Source organism: Desmodus rotundus, chromosome 12, assembly GCF_022682495.2.
Source record: "Desmodus rotundus isolate HL8 chromosome 12, HLdesRot8A.1, whole genome shotgun sequence".
Taxonomy (NCBI): Eukaryota; Metazoa; Chordata; class Mammalia; order Chiroptera; family Phyllostomidae; genus Desmodus; species Desmodus rotundus.
In genome coordinates, this window is record NC_071398.1 from 18,579,910 (window position 1) to 18,599,919 (window position 20,010).

Here is a 20,010-nt window from a genome sequence, read left to right on the forward strand (position 1 = left end):
CAAAACTGTGGTTCGCTAAGTTGCTGTCTGATCATGTGACAGGGATCGACCTATATGGTACCATGAGGTTTACATGAATTTAGAAATACTGTGCCTTTATAATACTAAAAGTATTTCTAAATAAAACCAAGTTCCGGAACCTGAAAATTTCACGGTGTTTGGTTCCTTTCAAATATGTGTATGTGTGTGTGGTGCTGAAGGGGTTGCAGTAAATGCGTGTGTATATAAATTAAGTTCTGAAGAAAGAAAATGACATTTAAAAAAATAAAAGCGAGAGTGAACCGCTAGAATTTAAAGAGATGTAGAGACACAGCAACCAAATATAATGGGTATGGATCTTGTTTAGAGACAATTCAAACTAACTGACACTTTTGAGACAATAGGGAAAATTAGATAATGGACCAGATATTACATGACAGCAACCAGCCAAAGAATTGTTATTTGGTTAAGCATGAAACTAGCATTGAGATTTTATAAGAAAACATCCTTTCAAAAATTTTTCATGCATATTGTGCAAGGGTAAATTTGTGACAAGACTCTTGATAATTGTTGAATTGGATGACAGTTACTAATGTAATATTTTCCCTACCTTTAGGTATGTTTTCAAATGTCCGTAGTCAATCAAAAGGTGGAAACAAGAATGAATGGGTAAACAACATATGGTATATACATACAATGAAATATATTCAGCCTTAAAAAGGAAATTCTGACACATGCTACGATATGGATGAACCTGGAAGACATTATGGTAAGTGAAATAAGCCAGTCACAAAAAGACATATACTGGCCCTGGCCAGGGAGCTCAGTTGGTTAGAGCATCACCCCCGTACCCCAAGTTTGCAGGTTTCATCCCCAGTCAGGGTATATATAAGAATCAACCAATGAATGCATGAGTGGGTAGAACAACAATTCATATTCCCTCTCTCTCTTCCCCTCTCTCCCCCCTCCTCTCTCTATAAAATCAATGTAAAAAATTTAAAATACATATACTGTATGATTCCACTTATATAAGGTACCTAGAGAGGTCAAATTCAGATAGAAAGCAGAATGGTAATTGACAGGGGGTAGGGGTAAGGAAGAACGGAAGCAATTGTTTAATGGGTATAGAATTTTTGTTTGGGAAGATGAAAAAGCCCTGGAGATGGATGATGGTGATGGTTGCACAACAGTGTGAATGTACGTATATTTTATCACAAGAAAAAATGTACATAGTAGAATTTTAAAAATTACGTCCAGCCCTGGCTGGTGTAGCTCAGTGGATTGACTGCTGGCCTGTAAATCAAGGGATCGCTGGTTCAATTCCCAGCTGGGGCACATGCCTGGGTTGCAGGCTGGGTTCCAATTTGGGAGTGTGCGAGAGGCAGCCAATCTATGTTTCTCTAACACGTGGATATTTCTCTCCCTTGCTTTCTCCCTTCCCTTCCCTCTCTCTAAAAATAAATTAATTAAAAAATCAAAATTAAGTCCATGTTATGGGATATTAATTAAATAGTATACATGCTAATCATTTAACTGTAAAATGTGGAATCTTCTGTAAGAAAAGTGACCCTAGATTAAAAGAAACTGAAGAGATAACCAAATGAAATACATGAGACTCAGTTGGACCCTGGTTAGAAAAAAAAGTAGATATTTGGAGGAACAACTTGGGAAATTTAAATATGCACTCAATATTAGATATTATGAAATTAATGTTAACTTTTCTAGGTGAACTGGCTGTAATGGAGTTGAGATATATACTGAACTATGTAGAGGTGAAGGGTCATGGTGTCTGCAACTTACTTCCAAATACTTAAGAAAATAACCTGGAGGAAATTATGTTAAGTGAATTAAGCCAGTCAGTGAAAGAAAAACACTACATGATCTCACTTATATGTGGAATCTAATGAACACAATAAACTAACGAACAAAATAGTAACAGAAGCTTAAATACATAAAACAGACTGACAGCTGCCAGAAAGGGGGGTTGGGGACGGCGTGAAAGATGGTGAAGGGCTTAACCAAAGAACATTTATGTACAACCCATGGGCACAGACAACAATACGGGGGTTGACTTGGGGACGGGAGAGTGGAGTTGGATGGAGGTGGAGAAAGAGAAAAAAGCAGGAGCAACTATAACAGCATAAATAATAAAAATTTAAAAAATACATTTTAAAAGCTAAAAGAAAAAAAGTGTGTGTGTATGTACATGTACTAGGCTATTATATATCTACATGGGAAGTGGTAGTTTTCTCCCAGAAACCACAGGTCTAAGCCAATGTCCCAGCAATAAGTATATTCTGATTCTATTCTGCATTTAACTTAAGAGGAGAATAAAGGGGACTGAATTCAATACCTTTATTACGTTTTTTAAGAGTACAAAGAGTTTATCATCTTTACTAATTTGAGAATATGTATGAAGAGTATAGTAAAATGAGAGGCCTAGGTAACACTTTCCATGCCATTACTAATTTTTTAAAATATATTATTCCAAATTTACATATTGCACCATTGATGGGCATTTAGGTTATTTCCAATGTTTTGCCTCTATAAACAATGCAACAATGACTAGCTATTTGCCTGCATGGATTGTACTTATTGGGTAAATTCCCAGGAACAGAAGAACTGTGTCAAAGGATAGGTATATTTTTAATGTTAACAGATAGTGCCAAATCCCCCTTCAAAGGGGAAGTATCAATTTACAACGCCACCACCAGTGTGTGAGAGTTCCCATTTCCCCATGCCCTCAGTAGCGCAGTGTGTTTAGATAACTTTGGGAATCCTTGGCATTATTGCAACTTGGTTTTAAACAATGAAAGTCAAGACAAGTGAAAAGTGTTGTTGAGCCCCTATCTTGCTAAAAATGACATAATTCATTTAGAAAAATTTCTTTCCGCTCAGCAATGTCTTGGAGTCAGCGATCATCATCTGTATCCTGCCCTTGGTAATTATTTATCCTATAATACATCAATGTGAATTGTACCACAACCAGCCACTTATTCAAAAAAGTATCTTTGTCCCTACCTGAAGAGACCAATTTTATTCAGATGCTGAACATAACCCAAAAAACCAAACTGACTCACAGTGTTTCACTTGAAAATCATGTTTTGCTGTTAGGATAAAAAATAACACATAATATTTGTTTGGTTAACTAACCATTAACACTTTTTTGTGCAAATGATTATAACTAGTGTCTAAAACTAAAACCTGCTTGAACCCAAAAGAATGAGTCCAGAACAGGCCTGCAGGCCAAAATGAGTCGGGCCTGTTTTGTATGGCCCCTCCAACTAAAAATGGTTTTCACATTATGAAAGGTTTGTAAAAGAAAACGGGGGGTAGGAAGGGGATATGTGGCAAAACCCTACGTTGTCCACAAAGTCTGAAATATTTACTATCCGGCACACAAAAACTTTGCTGACTCCTGCAGTAGAAGAAAGTACTACACATTGTGTAAGAGAGGAGGGAAAGATGATGGACAGACAGTAATTTGCCCTAAGAACTGCCCTGAACATCTGTCTTCCTGAGACCTAAGAAAAATTCAAGAATGTTTTTAGAGTATCTATGGAATGATTCTTCAGAGAACTTACTATCAATTAGGGCTATATACAAATACTAACTATCTCTGGCATTTTGTAGTTTACAGGGTTCTTACAAGCACATTACCTTAATCTGAGACTCACATATTACTGTGATGCAGCTGTAGATACAGAAATGATTTTTAGTTATTACAGGAGGAAAGTGGAGTCCAGGGCTATAAAGGGAGTAAGCTAAGGTCAGTAGTTTAAAAGCCAGGATCAAATCTTGTACCCAGATCTTGAGACGACTGACATATACCTTCCATATATCCATTTTTCCATTTACCTCCTAGTTTTTCCTCCAATTTATGTACATTGAGCTTATCAATAAATGAGAAATGCATTAAACCAGAGTTGTTATTCTGATTTGGGTTCACTTATAAAATTAAAAGAGAGTTCTAAAGAGCCCTGGCCAGATCGCTCCTGTGGTTAGAGCATCGTCCTGATACACTAAGATTGTGGGTTCAATCAACCAATGAATGCAAAGATGAGTGGAACAACAAGTTGATCTCTCTCTCTCTCCACCTTCCTCTCTAAAATTCACTGAATAAAAATTTTTTAAAAAGAATTCTCAACTGTTTTCATGACATTTATCATCATTGTAATCACTTTAGAAAACTAGTTTTTCTTTAATGAGTTCAAAGGAATGAAAACTTATAACTCTAGACTTTAAATATAAACTCAAAAATTTAAACCATCTCCTTAAAATATGATGTTCTTATCAAGACAGTATGACAAAATTTTTTTAAAAACCTGTGTCACCTAGTTAAAGGCAGCTGCTTCTGTCCAAAAACAAAACAAAACAAAAAGCAACAAAAGACTGTATTATATTGACAGACACATACATACGTGGAATGGAACTGAAGGTCCAGAAATAAACCCCATACATTTACGGTCAATTGATTTTTCAAGAAGGACAACAAGACAGTTTGATGGGGGGAAGAATAGACTGTTCAACAAATAGTGTTGGTAAAACCATATCCACAAACAATATAAAGATGCACCTTGTTGCCTCACACTTATTCAAAAATAAATTCAAAATGGATGAAAGACAGGAGCTAAAACTATAAAGCTCTTAGAAGAAAACATAGGTATAAATCTTCATGACTAATCATGACTCGCCCCCCCTCTTCCCCCCTCCTCCTTCCTCTCTCTCTAAAATCAATTAAAAAAAACATTTCTGGTAAAGATTTTTTGAAATGTAGTACTGTATATCTATACAATGGAATGCTATTATTTGGCCATGAAAAGGAATGAAATACACATGCTATAACATGTATGATCACTGAAAACATTATGCTAAGTGAAAGGAGCCAGACACAAAAAGGCACCATATTGGATGATTCCATTTAAGTGAAATGTTCATAATAGGCAAATCCCTAGAGACAGAAAATAGGTTAGTTTAGTGGATGCCAGGGGTTGGGGAAAGAAAGAATTGGGGTGTGACTGATAATGGATGTGGCATTTCTTTTTGGGGTGATGAAAACATTTAAAAATTAGGTGCTGGTGATGTTGAACAACCTTGTGAATATACTAAAAACCAGCGCATTATATACACTTTCAAAGGGTGAATTTCCAGTGCACTGTTGGTAGGATTGCAGACTGGTGCAGCCACTGTGGAAAGTAGTATGGAATTTCCTCAAAAACATTAAAAATGGAACTGCTTTTTGAACCAGTGATCCAACCGCTGGGAATGTACCCTAAGAATCCCAAAACACCAATTCAAAATAACTTACGCACCCCTATGTTCATAGCAGCGCCATTTACAATAGCCAAGAATTGGAAACAGCCTAAGTGCCCATCAGTAGATGAGTGGATTAAAAAACTGTGGTACATTTACACAATGGAATACCATGCAATTGAAAAAAAGAAGGAATTCCTACCTTTTGTGATGGCATGGATGGAACTGATGACTATTCTACTGAGTGAAATAAACCAGTCAGTGAAAGACAAATACCACATGACCTCACCTATGAACAAAATAAGAGGAATCTAATGAACAAAATAATGAATAAAATAGAACTAGAGGCATAGAATCATGAAATAGACTGACAGGGAGAAGAGGAGAGGAGGGAGGTAGGGACTGTTTGAAACAGGATGAAGGGATTAGTCAAAAAACATGTATGTAGGACCCATGGACATGGACAATGGTGTGGGGATTGACTATGGAAGTTGGGGGAGGACTGGGCAGAAGGGGTGAAGGGGAATATTGGGACAACTATAACAACATAAACAATAATAAAGTGAATTTCATGAATTATATCTTAAATGTTTTTTTTATTAACATGAAAACATTCATTTATTTTTAAGTATATTTTATTGATTATGCTATTACAGTTATCCCACTTTTTTCTCCTCTTTAACCCCTTCTACCCTGTACCTGCCCACTCTCTAGTGTTCCTCACCCCCTTAGTTCATGTCCATGGGTCGTACATATAAGTTCTTTGGCTTCTCCATTTCCTATACTATTCTTACCCTCCCCCTGTCTATTTTCTACCTACCATCTATCCTACTTATTCTCTGTACATTTTCCCCCTCTCTCCCCCTCCCACTCCCTTATTGATAACCCTCCATGTGATCTCCATTTCTGTGGTTCTGTTCCTGTTCTAGTTGTTTGCTTAGTTTGCTTTTGTTTTTGTTTTAGGTGTGGTTGTTAATAACTGTGAGTTTGCTGTCATTTTACTGTTCATATTTTTTATCTTCTTTTTCTTAGATAAATCCCTATTATTATATTATTTCATATAATAAGGGTTTGGTGATGATGAACTCCTTTAAGTTGACTGTCGCGGAGCTTTATCTCTGAGCCCCGTGTCCGCCATGGATGAGAATAAGTCTACCAAGACATGATCTGCTTGGGGAGGAGAGGTGGCCAGTCTCTCAAAGGAGAAGGGCCCAGAGCCTTTTCCTCCGTGGACTTTTATTAGGTTCATTTTGCACAGGAATTCAGATAAAGCTCATCGATCATTGTCAGGCAGTAAGGGTCAAACAATACATAACTTATAGAAAACTTTGAGGGCCTGTTCTGAGTTACAGTCAGTTAGTTAAAGGGCTATAAAACTTTGGGCGCCAGACTCATTTCAGGCCTGGACCCTTATCATTTAAGCTGAGGGTATAAATAAAGCAGGTTTCACAGGATTGTATGCATTCTTTCTTAGGCCTGATTCCCCAGGGAATCCCCCCCTCCCAGCATAAGACTGCACTGCCCTCTGTTATTGTTTCAGGCGTAAGTCAGGCAGGGGAAGTAAGGCAGCCAAGAGATTAGGAGACTTCTTGCAAACAGAATGAGGACTCAGGCTATTTCAAAGCCGAGGGGCGAGGGTCCATCACCCCCTTTTGCTATAGCCCCTCGAGTGCTTCCCTGTGGGCCTTTTTCCGTGACCATGCCTTTCTTAAGTTGTTCCTCTCTTGAGGAATCTTACCTGTCATTGGCTAACTGGTCAAGCTCAGGGCCAAGCAGGGTAAAGATGGCATCCCTGCTGGGGAGATAAGCTTTGTCTCCTAGTGGCTTATGGTCCCAACTCTGACTCAGCCTTAACCATAGTGGGTTACAGCTTCTGAAACCAGGCAGGGTGGTTCCCAACACTTGACCTTATCTGAGAAGCACTTTATCTGCCCTTCCATTCTAAATGAAAGCTTTGCTGGATAGAGCAATCTTGGATGTAGGTCCTTGCCTTTCATGACTTGGAATACTTCTTGCCAGCCCCTTCTTGCCTGTAAGGTCTCTTTTGAGATATCAGCTGACAGTCTTATGGGAACTCCTTTGTAACTGTGTCCTTTTCTCTTGCCGCTTCTAAGATTCTCTCCTTCTGTTTCATCTTGGGTAATGTAATTATGATGTGCCTTGGTGTGTTCCTCCTTGGGTCCCCCTTCTTTGGGACTCTCTGAGCTTCCTGGACTTCCTGGAAGTCTATTTCCTTGGCCAGATTAGGGAAATTCTCCTTCATTATTTGTTCAAATAAGTTTTTGATTTTTTGCTCTTCCTTTTCTCCTTCTGGTACCCCTATAATTCAGATGTTGGAACATTTCAAGATGTCCTGGAGGTTCCTAAGCCTCTCCTCATTTTTCCGAATTCTTGTTTCTTCATTCTTTTCTGGTTGGATCTTTCTTTCTTCCTTCTGGTCCACACCATTGATTTGAGTGCCCGTTTCCTTCCCATCACTATTGGTTTCCTGTACATTTTCCTTTGTTTCTCTTAGCATAGCCTTCATTTTTTCATCTAATTTTTGACCAAATTCCACCAATTCTGTGAGCTTCCTGATTACCAGTGTTTTGAACTGCATCTGATAGGTTGGCTATCTCTTTGTCACTTAATTGTGTTTTTTCTGGAGGTTTGATCTGTTCTTTCATTTGGGTCTTTTTTTTTGGTCTTGGCATGCCTGTTACATAAAGAGAAGGAGCCTTAGGTATCCACCAGGGCCGGGTAACGCTCTAGCTGCGCTGTGATGCTGTACGGGGGGGAGGGGCCAAGAGGGAGCAATGGCACTTGCTCCACTCTCTGCCGGTTTTCAGTCACTTCTTCTGCTACCCACAAGCAAATTGGGCCCTTCTGGTGCTGCTTCCCAAGTGGGTGGGTTTGTGTACATTCTAGGACCCTCTGGGTCTCTCCAACGAACTCTCCTGTGATGCTGGGAGTTTCTCCCGCTGCTGCCTCAACCCCCACAAGTGTTTTCAATTAGTGGTTTGAGGCTTTATTTCCCTGCGCTGGAGCCCTGGGTTATGCAGTCTGCACCTGGTCCACCAGCTGCTGCCTCGCCGGCCAGCTGCAACTTTGCCCACCCCGCTCCTCAATCCGCCACCTCACTGAGTCCACCATCGGCCGCCTTGCTGCAGTTCTCTCCACCCAGCTGCCCGTCTCCGCCCCTCCTATGGGTCTGGATGAATGTTTCTTCTTTATCTCCTTGGTTGTTGGACTTCCATACGATTCGATTTTCTGTCAGTTCTGGTTGTTTTTTTTTTTTAATTATTGTAGTCCTTCTTTTGCTAGGAGGCACAGTGTCTACCTAGGCCTCCATCTTGGCCAGAAATCCTATATCTTAAATAATTTTTTTAGTGAAGTTCTTTAAACTGTCCTACAAATACTATTGAATTATAAAGCCCTAACAAGGTCATTGTAGGAGCCCATAAATATAAAATGGATCAGAAAAATATTTAAAGGGAAAGTTAATATAGTTGAAGTGGTAAAATAATAGTATAACCATGAGTGGATTGGGAAACTGGAAATAAAAAATGAAGCTGAAAATATCCATGATTAATGAAAAAAGCTTTTTAGATACACAACAAGTTTAGGTAAGAGCAGAGGAAAAATAAACTAATTCTTTGTTTTATAATTTTCCTTTATTATAACCCTGAATCATAACACCCCAGAGACATTTTTTGAGCACAGGAAGATTATAAGAATAGTATTATTATGATCCCATTTTATTTGCAACTGAAGGAGATGCCCAGCTTTACACAGTTACTTAATGATGAAGCCAAGAAATTTCATTGGAGCCTTTCTTCTAATGCTTTACCTGCTGGCTACTTTCATGTTGAAAATATCAACTAAGACAGCTTTAAGAGTGACATCATAAAGCCATATTTGTATTCCTCAGTCTAAACTCACCAAGAATTACTGTTAAATATAAAAGCCAATGTTTATTCCAGCGTGCAATCTTATACGAAGCTGTCTAAAAGTTTTCTGGTTGGATGAGAATATTCCATTTTTGGCTCCTTAGGAATTAAAATATTAAATGAAATCAAAATGCTTCCTTAATCAAAGTTAAGAAGAAGAAGAACAACTCCTACCTAAATAACCAAGCCACAATGAATGAATGAATGAGTGAATGAATGAACTTTTTACCACAGAATGTGAAGGACCAAGATCCTCTAATACAGCCATTGTTTCACATTAAACACAAGATACACACAATGATATAATCTCATTGGACATTTATGGGAAGGACATTTTGCAAGAGCGCTTTATGCAAATACCAGGACTTGTTGCTTACAAGCAAGGGTCAGCATCCTCATTAGCTCTGCCTTCATGGGGTGAAAAATCATAAGAAATATTTGCATAATGCTTTTCATATATTCATTTTACTGAACCCAACAACTCACGAGAGCAGAGACAAAGAATTCTTACATTATTATCCATTTTAAATCTCAGGAAGCAGACGTTCAGAATAGGGAAGTGACTTGTCCAAAGCCACCAGGCTCATCAGAGACAGTGCTGGGTGGGACTCAAAGCTGGGGCTTCTAATACCAGGTTCTATCTTCTTCGCACCGCATTCCCCATTTCTCCAAGTAAGCTACGTCAGAGGCAGGCTCAGGCATTCCACAAGAAGAAAGAATGAGAAGGAAAGGAAAGTAATGAAGAACTAGAAAGGGACGATGATAGGGGAAGGAGGTGTTTTATTAGGAAGGAAGTCTAACCACTCTCAATCATCCCAAATGTCCCTTAAGTGGTAACAGTGGCACAAGTGACTCTGCTGTACATTCTTTGCCCCGAGGTCTGCAGCTACCGTTACAGAGAATCACGTTGGAGACTTAAAAGTCTGAAAGAAAAATTTAAAGATTTTTCTCATCCGAGATTCTGACAGCTGAACCTAGCCCATCCCACAAAGGCCCTTGGGAGCCGGACAAACAGTGAAGTGTGGGGGAATTAAGGGAAGAGGGTTTCGGTTGAGGGGGTGAGTAAGGTCGGGCTAAGGAGATGGGGAGCCTGCGGTGGAGCTGTGGTTGGGGGATGTGGGTTTTGTGGCTAAACTTGAAGGGGGGTAGGAAACCAGGACCTGAGCTGACTGTCACGGTGGAGTTTACAGGTCCAGGAGGGGTTAGGGGAGCTGAGGAGTTTGTAAAGCTAGAGAAAGATCGAGGAGGGTGCGAGGCTGGGTGGTCTGCGGGCGCGAGGATGCAGGCGAGGCCCCTCTTGAAAGTCTGGGATTGGATGCTCCGGTAAGTCCTGCCTCCTGAGACCCCTCTCCCTTCAAGCCCCGCCCACGACACCGGCGCGTGCCCGGGAAGCCAGGAGAGGGACCGGGCTGGAGAAGGAGGGAGGGGGAGAGGAGAGGCTCATGCACGCGCCTCACTCGCTGCCGGTGCGCGAGCAGCGCGTTCCCGCCGCCCGCGTCGCCATCTTTTCCCCCTCTGTCTGTCCGTCTGCCGTGGGCTTTGTCCGACTACAGTGCCGCCCCTCGGCTCACCGCCATCAGCTCGGCTCTCCGCCTTCCTTCGTCTGCCGGGGCCCAGTCCTGGAGAGCCCCGGCCTGGCCGGCCCAAGCTGCAGCCCGGGGCCCATTGTCCCGTGGTCCGTCTGTCCGGAGGCGGGGCCCAGGGACCCAGATCGCCGCGGAGCGCGGAGGCGCCGGGTAAAAAGACCCCCGACTTCCCCACGGGGCCTGGCTGCGGATGCAGGGGCTCCTCAAGCCCCACTCTGGGTTACTGGCTGTGGGTCTTTTGTCTGTCCGTGTCTGGGGAGGGGGCTGGGGAATCCTTCTGGCCTGGGGGGGCAGCCCAGGCTCCGACCCACCCCCTGCCCCGGTTTTCCGAGACAGGGCGGGACCCAGCTCGCTCTCCGCCTGCGGTTCCTCTTTCTCCCCTTTGGCGCGGGAGGGGCGTCCCCGCAGCCGCCCTCCCCGCGTGGGCCCAGGTCCGGCTTGGCGGAGAACAGCCCGGCCAGCCCCGGCGTCTGACAGGCTGGGGGGAGGGGGGAGGGGGAGGATGGGCGTGGGAGTTCAGACCCGGGTATCAGCCCCGCGCCGCCGTCTCACAGCGAGGCTTCTAAATTTAGATTTTGGAGGAGACTGTTGTCTGAGGGTGTATTTGAGCCGCCTCGTAAGACCACTGGCTTACTGGCTTTCGCCTGGTAATTCCTGCGAATCTACCTGGCTCCTGCTTGAAGAAGCCAAAGGGACCATCTCGACTGATGATAACAGAACAGAAGTGGGAACGGGGTGAACAGTGAGGCGACTACGTGACCAGCTTTCTTGTCCGCTCCTTTCTGGCAGATACCGATCACTGGGATTCAGGCGAGTTTACTTTCCTCCGTGGGAATCGCACCAGAGCTGGAGGTGGGAGTGCACCCTCTTTTCTTAAAGCTTCGATTTCACTCGTTTTTTCTTTGCTGAAGTCTGTGGTGTGCCCTGGAAGCTGCAACCTAACACTTGTGGGAGAGCAGGGGCAGTGTTAAGGGGGAACGTTGCCCCCCGCCCCCAAGGGCTCAACCACTTTCTAAAGACAGACAAAGCTGCCTTCCTTTTTAAATAGAATCGCTTGTAGAGTTGGATCTCACCGTTTGCCTTTTTTCCCCATCCTGGTTTTCTTCGAGACGGTGATCTTCAGGCAGCGCTCCCTTTACATTTTCGTGTTGGTTTCAGGTTCGGGCTTGGGAACTGAGGCAGTGTTAAAAGTAAAACTGTAGGAGTGACATTTAGGGCAGTGTGTCTACGAATTTTATTAGCTTTTAATGGCCACAAAGCAGTTGTCTAACCCCCGAGATCTTGTGTGTGGTCAAGAATGTACTTTCAGGGCTGTTTGTTTATTTTCAAGAATCCTCTGCCCTACAGGCTTTCTCCCTCAGGGAAGGAGAGAGTATTTGCAGAATTTTTCCTTAATCCCTCAGGTGTGAGGTTCCAGTGGGTACCATCTGGCCAGTTCCCCCTTTGGCCACTAGGAGGACTGTGAGATGCAGTGGACATTGCCAATTTAAATATGCAGATGCCCATCTGTTTCCGACTTGTAGCTTTAGTATTGAACTGTTGCCTTACCAAGGTGATCTGAATAGAGCCTGCCTCAAATTATTTGGCCTTCCTTCAGAAGAATCCTTATTGCCTTTATCTCACAGTTTCCATTTCTAATCCTCATGGAGAGGACGTTTAAAGATTAGTGAAGATTTCATATTTTCCGTATACAATAGAGAGGTGTAGCTCTGCAAACTTCAGAAAAATGAAAGACCACCTGCGTTTTATTCAGTTTTCTGCTTTGCAAGTCCACAGGCTTACAGGAAAAGTGTATGTTACCTGAAGTGAAATATTCATTCGCTGCTTTCATTAATAAAGTAACTACTTGGTTAGAAAGAAATGATCTACACAAAACTCAGAATAGAGAACACATATCATTAGCATGAGCACTAAGCCTTCTAAATAGTTAAAATTGATTTTTATGTATATTTGGAGTTTTTTTTTAATTAAAGGTCTGAAAAAGAACTGTGTTTGATATGCAGATATGATAGAAGACTGCCTGAAAGCTGCTTCCTTTGCCACTTCCTGTGGAGGCCTGTCTTTGCCATTTGCGGTTTCTTTCTTCTTTTGGTAAGGGGAGGCAGGATCTGATTACAGGTCTGAGGGCCTTTCTAGCTACATAGAGGAATTAGTTGGCATAACAGGAGGCGAGTCTTCACTAACTGGATGGAGTGCGAAGTATAGCTGGTAGTAGCCTCCCATAATGCTTCTTAAGGCAATGAATTACAATTTTACATTTGCTCATTCAGTGTAAATACAATTTGAGAAGGCAGGAACTGAAAGAAAACTTAAGGGGTGACCAGATCCATATTCTTGTCTTTGGTAGGAAAAAGAATCTATCTCTTTTTAATCTGGGTCTGTTTATTAATTTTATCTTTCAAAGAAAAATCTCACAGCTTCCAATACTAATTCATTTCAGACTCTCTAACAACACTTACTGCTGGGAAAGTCATAACTAACCAGGACACTCCAGGCTGAAGTATCTGCTCCCTCCAGTTTCAGGGGAGCAGGTGCATGTCTCCGCAGCACTTCTCATCTGGGGAGCTTTTCTGTTTCTCCCACTGATCTCTTTGCTACATAGAGGCTGGATTGAGGAGAGGCACTGAAATTACTAACTTCGACCACTGCTCTAGAGCATGCGAGCGGGGCCAGGTTGATGTTTCACGCTGGGGTGCTGAATTAGTACTCAAGAATGTGGGCGCCCCTGGCTCTTCCAGTGAGAGATCCTCTTCAACATTGGAAGTCTGATTTGCTTTAGTGCCCTGTCATCCACAGTGCCCAGCACTGTGCCTGCCTCACTAGGGAGGGGTTCTGTTTCCTGTGGTGTTTGGAGACCGTCCGTGTCTCAGCGATGTGATGCCATTGTTAACCTCCAGGTGAGATAACTTTTTGAAAAACACCTGGAGTCTCCCATTGGTGTATATTGCAGGGCTTGACTTCCAGTGGGCATGTGAGCTGCTACCCTCTAGCTTTTTTGCTTCCTTTTAGAATCGGGGGGGCTTATTCCTTTGAGCTCGCAGTACTACTAACGCTGGTTGCCTGAGTTTTTTGCTTCCTTTTCTATCCTGTGATCTTGATCACAATCGCTAAGCAGTATTCTGGATCCCACAGACAGATTTAGAGTGGAATTCTGTCAATCCTTTGAAGGAGTCCCCTCTTAAACTTCTTGGGACCTTGATGTTGTGCTATAGATGTATTCATTTGTTTCTTTCCTTAATTAGTTCAATTATTTATAACTGGTGAGTTTTATATGCTTAAGAACTATTTTTAAAAAATCTTTTAATTTTGTATAACATCTAGGCAAAATGACATGTGCTAACAATATCTTTTTTATTATAGGCCAGCACCCTGCAAGGAGGCAGTAAGATATCCAGTTGTGAAACTGGGAAAGGCCAGAGCTCTTGGATTAGGGAAACATGTCCCGTCGGAAACAGACAAATCCAAATAAAGTTCACTGTGAGTATTGGGGCTTTGTCTTCTGGAATCTGGGAACATTGAGGGGTGGAATGGAAGACTAATCTGAATTTTAGGTTAGAGGCTCACACTAATTTGTGAAGAAAAAAGCGTTAAAGGTGTTGAACATGAGGGATTTAAAGTGTGTTTGGTGGCTGGAGAAGGTGTTAGAAACTGCCCTGGGAGTAGGGGCATTTGATTCATCCTTAGTATTCATATCAACAAACATTTATAGGATATCTACTCTGTGAAAAGCCTTATGCTAGATGCCCGGGCTGTAAAATAACATGAGGATATATAAGATTATAATGTAGTAACAGATAAAGTGTGTGTGTGTATTATATATACATATATAATATAGGTATATGGTAGTATACATGTATAATATAATACATATACGATAGTATATGCTAAGTGCTGAACAGTGATGCTACAGACTGTGTGTACTACAGAAGTTAAGAGGAGGAAGAGAACTTCGTAGACTGAGGTTGCAAGGGAATGCTTGATGGCAAGAGACCCTGAACCATGAACTTGAACTGGGTCTTAGAAGGTAGTAGGTGAATTTTTAAAAAAGAGGAAGGGAGAGGTAAAATCAGGGAAAAAGATATGAATAAAGATACAAGAGGGGGTGCATGTGATATGTTTAGGGGACAAGGAGACTTTGGATGAAGCATTCATCCAGAAGTCCAAGGACATGAGGTTGGAGATGTTTAACCTATACTGTAGAGGCCCAAAGGCCAGGCCAAGCTTCAACTTCCTTGTGTAGACTATAAGGAGCTACTGACAGTTTTTAAGCAGGGAGAGTGGAATGACATGTAGAATGCAATATTTAGGGATGGATCCCATTAGGAAGAGACTGGTAACAGGAAAACCAGGTATGCACTATTGCCTTGCATTACTTCTCAGCAGTTTGGGATACATGTCTTATTTTGGTAATTGCGTTGTAAACTTCCAAGAGGGCAGAGACCATGTCGCATGTATATTTCCTGTTTTCCCTGGCAACCTCTAGCACTGCTCATAGTGGGTGTTTCAGTACCTTAAAGTACCTTATAAAATTGATACTAATATATCTATGTAGATTTGAGATAATGAATTTCCTGTGACATGGGGAGATGAGCATCCTCACCCAAATGTTTATAAAAGAGACAAATAGCTCCCTATTATGGAGGATTGACCAAATAAAGTATAGCAACATTTGAAGAGAATTCAGTGGTATAACACATGAAAGATTTTTTTTAGAGGGGGAAAAAAACCCCTACATTTGAGATTAGACAAAGAAGTAAGAGCAGCGGATCAAAATTTCTTTAAAAACATACTGTGTACCAGGCCTTATTGGGTAATTTCAAGAGTAGGAGAGAAAACAATAGGAGCTAAAGAATTAATAGGACTTCCACATCTTCTAGGTAATGAAATTAGGGTAGCAAACCTCTGTATGTCCTGAAAAAATTTGTAAGACAGGACAAGTTGGGTGCTCCTAGGAATGTATTCTAGGGGGGTATGGAAGGCTGCTTAATACGAAGGTGAGTGGTTTAAGAAGGCTTTAGAAATTGCTGCTAAACAGTAAAACTTAGTGGGGCTGAATGTGAGGATTGATAAAGAAAATGAAGTGTTCTAGCATAGGTAATCTAATACAGTGGCTTAGGAGGATTGTCTTCTCTCTGGCTGAAATCGTGTATGGATTGGTAAAAGACACAGATGTGACCCCTAAGAAGGCAGGGAAAGGTACTCTTTATAGAGATGTTGGGTTCATGAATACGGCAGTCATAGGAGTTGAGCATTTACCTGTACAAACCTTCTGTCCAGAGAGACTGGTTAGACTTGAGGAAAGGTGATAGGTGGATGATGGCATGATTGTGGTCAGGCCAGGGGAGCCAGGGAAGGAGGCTTGTGTGGCCTATGCCTGTGTCCACGTAGCTTATACTGTGTTTTGCTGTGTATTATGTGCACCCACATTTTAGTACTAATTCCCATGTATAATGCACATCCTTGTTTTTCCCTCAAAAATTTGAGCAAAAAAGTGCGCATTATACACGACATAATTCAAGTATCCATCAGCTGCATCATCTCCCACTATATTCAGTCGAACCAGGATGAGCTGGTATTGGAGTCGGACAAACAGGTGGACGACCAGGCCATGGAGAAAGAGAGAATGTCACACATCCACAGCTGCAGAAAAGCGGTTTCCAGAGCGAGGGAACCTTGTATTGTGGTGGAGTGGGTGGGACTTTGTGGCCTCTGTGTGGTGACATGAAGGGGGCTGTGAACAGAAACGTTCAGCTGCAACTAAAAAGCAGGCCCAAGGCGGGGGGTGGGGGGGGCCCGCTGTTTTCATTGACACATCTGGGCCTCTTGGGTGATACACTGGGCTTGACTGAAGAACAAGACAGTGGGATTTGCTGATCTCTAAGGACCTTCTATTTATTTACTATTTGGGGACTGAAGCTTATCCTACCTTTTAAAAAATATATATTTATTTTTAGAGAGATGGGAGGGAGGGAGAAAGAGAAGGAGAGAAATCTCAATGTGTGAGAGATACATTGATTGGTTGCCTCTTGCAAGCCCCCAAATGGGGACCTGGTCCGCAACCCAGGCATGTGCCCTGACTGGGAATGGAGCCGGGGACCTTTCGGTTCGCCGGCTGGCACTCAATCCACTGGGCCACATCAGTCAGGGCCTTACCTGTTTTGAAAGGACATCTTCTTATTGCCCATGACAATAATGGTAAGTTGGAACTGGTAATTTCAGTCTTCTGACCACCTGCATATCCTATCCCCTTGCAGTGAAAACGAACCAATCAAATGTATTGAATTTAATGCTGCTCATCTGTTTTAAAGTGAATGGAATGGACTCAAGGTCTGGGAGGCAGGAAAGTCTGCAGAAGCTCTGCTTCAATATCAAAGCCATTCGAGCTGAGTAATGGCTGAGCTCCATTCGATCTGCCTTCTGGGGAGAAGATTATGTGGCCTGAAGCTCAAAGCCCACCTAAAAGAATGTATTAAGAATCCCACTGCTGTAGCGTGGTAGCATTCATCTGATCCACTTTAGAGGCCAAAGGGCAGGCTGCTCTGACATTTACTTGGTTTCCCTCAGGACTGTCTCTGTATCTCAAACATATCCAGGCAGATTCTTGTGTTTTACCCAGTTCATTGATAGACTTGTTGAGTTTTTGCAAGAAAAGCCCAGAATTGTTAGTCACAGATAACTGCTAATGGGCTGAAATCTGTTAGACCCTCCCTCCATTCTTTCTCATCTCGCCCTTCTGAGTGTAAGTTCTAGTCAGCTGTTTCTAGAGAGGTTGAAAATGAGAGCCTTGAACACTCTCATTTGGTGTGTTTATACCAAGCAAACCACTAAGGAAAGGAAAACTTTTTCTTAAAAGTTTCTGTTTTCAGATTGCAACGTACAAATTAAAAACTTTCAACTAAAATTAAAAGCTTTTCAGCTTTTACAGAGAAGAAGGGAAAAAGCCTTTGTAGTCCCTTCTCTTCTAAAAAGTGCAACTTGTTTTACCTTCATTCATTCTGTTAGCTTCCCTGTGAGGTAAATGGTTATGTTCCCAACCTGTGATAGCACCGGGGGTTACAGAGATTGTCAGCTTGAAATGGAATCCTCTCTCCCCATACTAGCTTATTTTTTCTGAATTTCACACCTGCTCTGTTAGAGTATGTTTCACTGCTCTACTTAATTTCATTCAGCTGAAACTGCATTTACGAGGCAGGCAAAGTACGTTTAGAGTTGTGAGTATGTGAAGTTTATTCTTGTGTTATTATTTATTAATTATTATTTTCAATACAAATAACTGTAAACCTACTTTTGGCCACTCCTATGTTTAACTGCATCAAGGACTCAAGAAAGAGAATTTTAAAATCTTTGTCTTTTCAATAACTTTCATTTCAGGCTTCTCTTCTGTTCTGCAAACTCGCTTGCATGGCCTTGTTTTTATCTGATCTGAAAAGCCTTAGCCAATCAAATAGTATCTTGATTTCATACTAAAAAAAGGAGAGGTGACACCTTGCTTTTTTACTGTGGGAGCTTAAATGACTCGTTTTCAACTATTAATAGACAAATACCCGTGTTAAAGAAGATAGTGGCCCTACATTAATATCTAGAGATTAGAGGATTTTTTTTAACCTACTCCAACAGTCTCAAGATAGGAGGAAATAATAATTCTATGTTATACAAGCAGGTGATTGTATAACACTTCTTTAATTACTAGTATCTCTATGAATCACATTATACTTAATTATGACATACTTTTAGTGAGTATCACCATCTGCTTGTGAAAGGATAATTCTGGACAGCCAGATTTTAGGGATTAGGTAAATAATGACTACTGGGAGATCATTCGCATATCTTTTCCTATGAGTTCTGCCAAAACCATGTCTTTTTTTTTTTCTTCTTGATTTTTATATAGTTTGCTCTGGTTGATGTTTAAAATAGAAGTGGCCCCAAGGAATAGAGTTTACCTTAGCCTTTTTTCTCAAGTCAGGAACAGAATAAAATATAAATGCACAGTTGTTCTCTCCAAACTGCCAAAAAGGAATGACGGAGTCAGTCTATCCCAACTGTCCTGGGTGAGATTGCCTAGGTGAGCAAAATGTCCTGGGTAGGGAAGTTATATGGAACAGACTCCTCTCTGTTCTGTGAAGGTCTAAATATTTAAACAAAACATTTAGACAAAAATAATATTTAAGCTTAAATAATATTTAAGACAGAGACCAAACTGAATTACTAGCTGATATGGAAAGGTACATATGCTTTTAGATACCCTTTTACTAATCCAATGGGTGATTCCCTAATAAGAAGGGATGGGGAAGTATATGAGGTCTGTCCGGGAAAAATCCAGCCATTGTTAATATAACAATAATGGTTTGCGTGAAATTGATGTAACCTAGAGAATGGCCTGGAATGCACATGTGTGAACAATGATGACTTCACTGTACTAGTCAGTGGGGGCAGTAGACACAGTTGAGTGAGTGTGTGTACTGTGTGGCCATTGCATTCAAAATGACTGAGCAAGTAGAGCAACAAATCTGCATCAGATTTTGCGTTAAGCTTGCCCATTCCTCCTAGGAAACTATTCAGATGCTTCAGGAAGCTGCAGTTATGGACAGTTGCTACTGGCAGCTTTCATAAAGCTCATGCATCACGTCTTGCACAGAGTTTTTTGGTGAAACATCAAATCACCCAGGTCACTCAGCCACCCTACAGCCCAGATTAAGTGCCCTGCGACTTCTGGCTTTTCTCAAAACTAAAATCACCTTTGAAAGGGAAGAGATTTCAGACCCATCAGTGAGATTCAGGAAACTATGATGGGGCAGGTGATGGTGATTGGGAGGACTATGTGAGGTTCCAAGGTGCCTACTTTGAAAGGGACTGAGGCATCATTGTCCTGTGTACAATGTTTTTTGTATCTTGTATCTTCTTCAATAAATGTCTATTTTTCATATATTGTGGGTGGGTACTTTCTGGGCAGACCTCGTATAGTCTCAATGTGCGCTAAACCTAGCTGGTTTCTGGCTAGGTTTCTTTAGAGATGAGCAGCATCACTGATGAGAATGATCTGCCCCTTGATTATTAGTCATAAGCTGGTACATAACTTGTTCCGTAGTGCCATATATGCCCATAGTCATCAGGTCTGGAAACATGCATCTATCCAGAAGAATTCAGTAACCATTTCAGTTGGTATGGCCATGTGGTTACAGTGGGACCAACATGGAGAAATTAAGTATTTTACTTCTGCAAAGAAAGAAGAGAAGACACAATAACACAGAAATCATATTTTGCTT

General features: G+C 41.6%; 1 protein-coding gene across 13 annotated transcripts in view; it reads left to right on the forward strand.

Annotated features, from left to right (window-relative positions):
• Positions 1-20,010, forward strand: part of ZNF821 (zinc finger protein 821) — a 29,231-nt gene that overhangs the window by 917 nt on the left and 8,304 nt on the right. For 3 of the 13 annotated variants that reach the window (XM_045192012.2, XM_045192013.2, XM_053914413.1), the window contains 4 exons: positions 596-748; positions 11,537-11,599; positions 12,751-12,838; positions 14,108-14,224. In XM_045192012.2, coding sequence (XP_045047947.1) covers positions 14,185-14,224 — 40 coding nt within the window. In that variant the 5' untranslated portion in view covers positions 596-748; positions 11,537-11,599; positions 12,751-12,838; positions 14,108-14,184. Of the gene's footprint in view, positions 1-595; positions 749-10,501; positions 10,898-11,319; positions 11,600-12,750; positions 12,839-12,870; positions 13,645-14,107; positions 14,225-20,010 lie in introns of those variants that run through there. The other 10 variants (XM_071219797.1, XM_045192011.2, XM_071219796.1 and 7 more) reach the window with 7 other exon arrangements.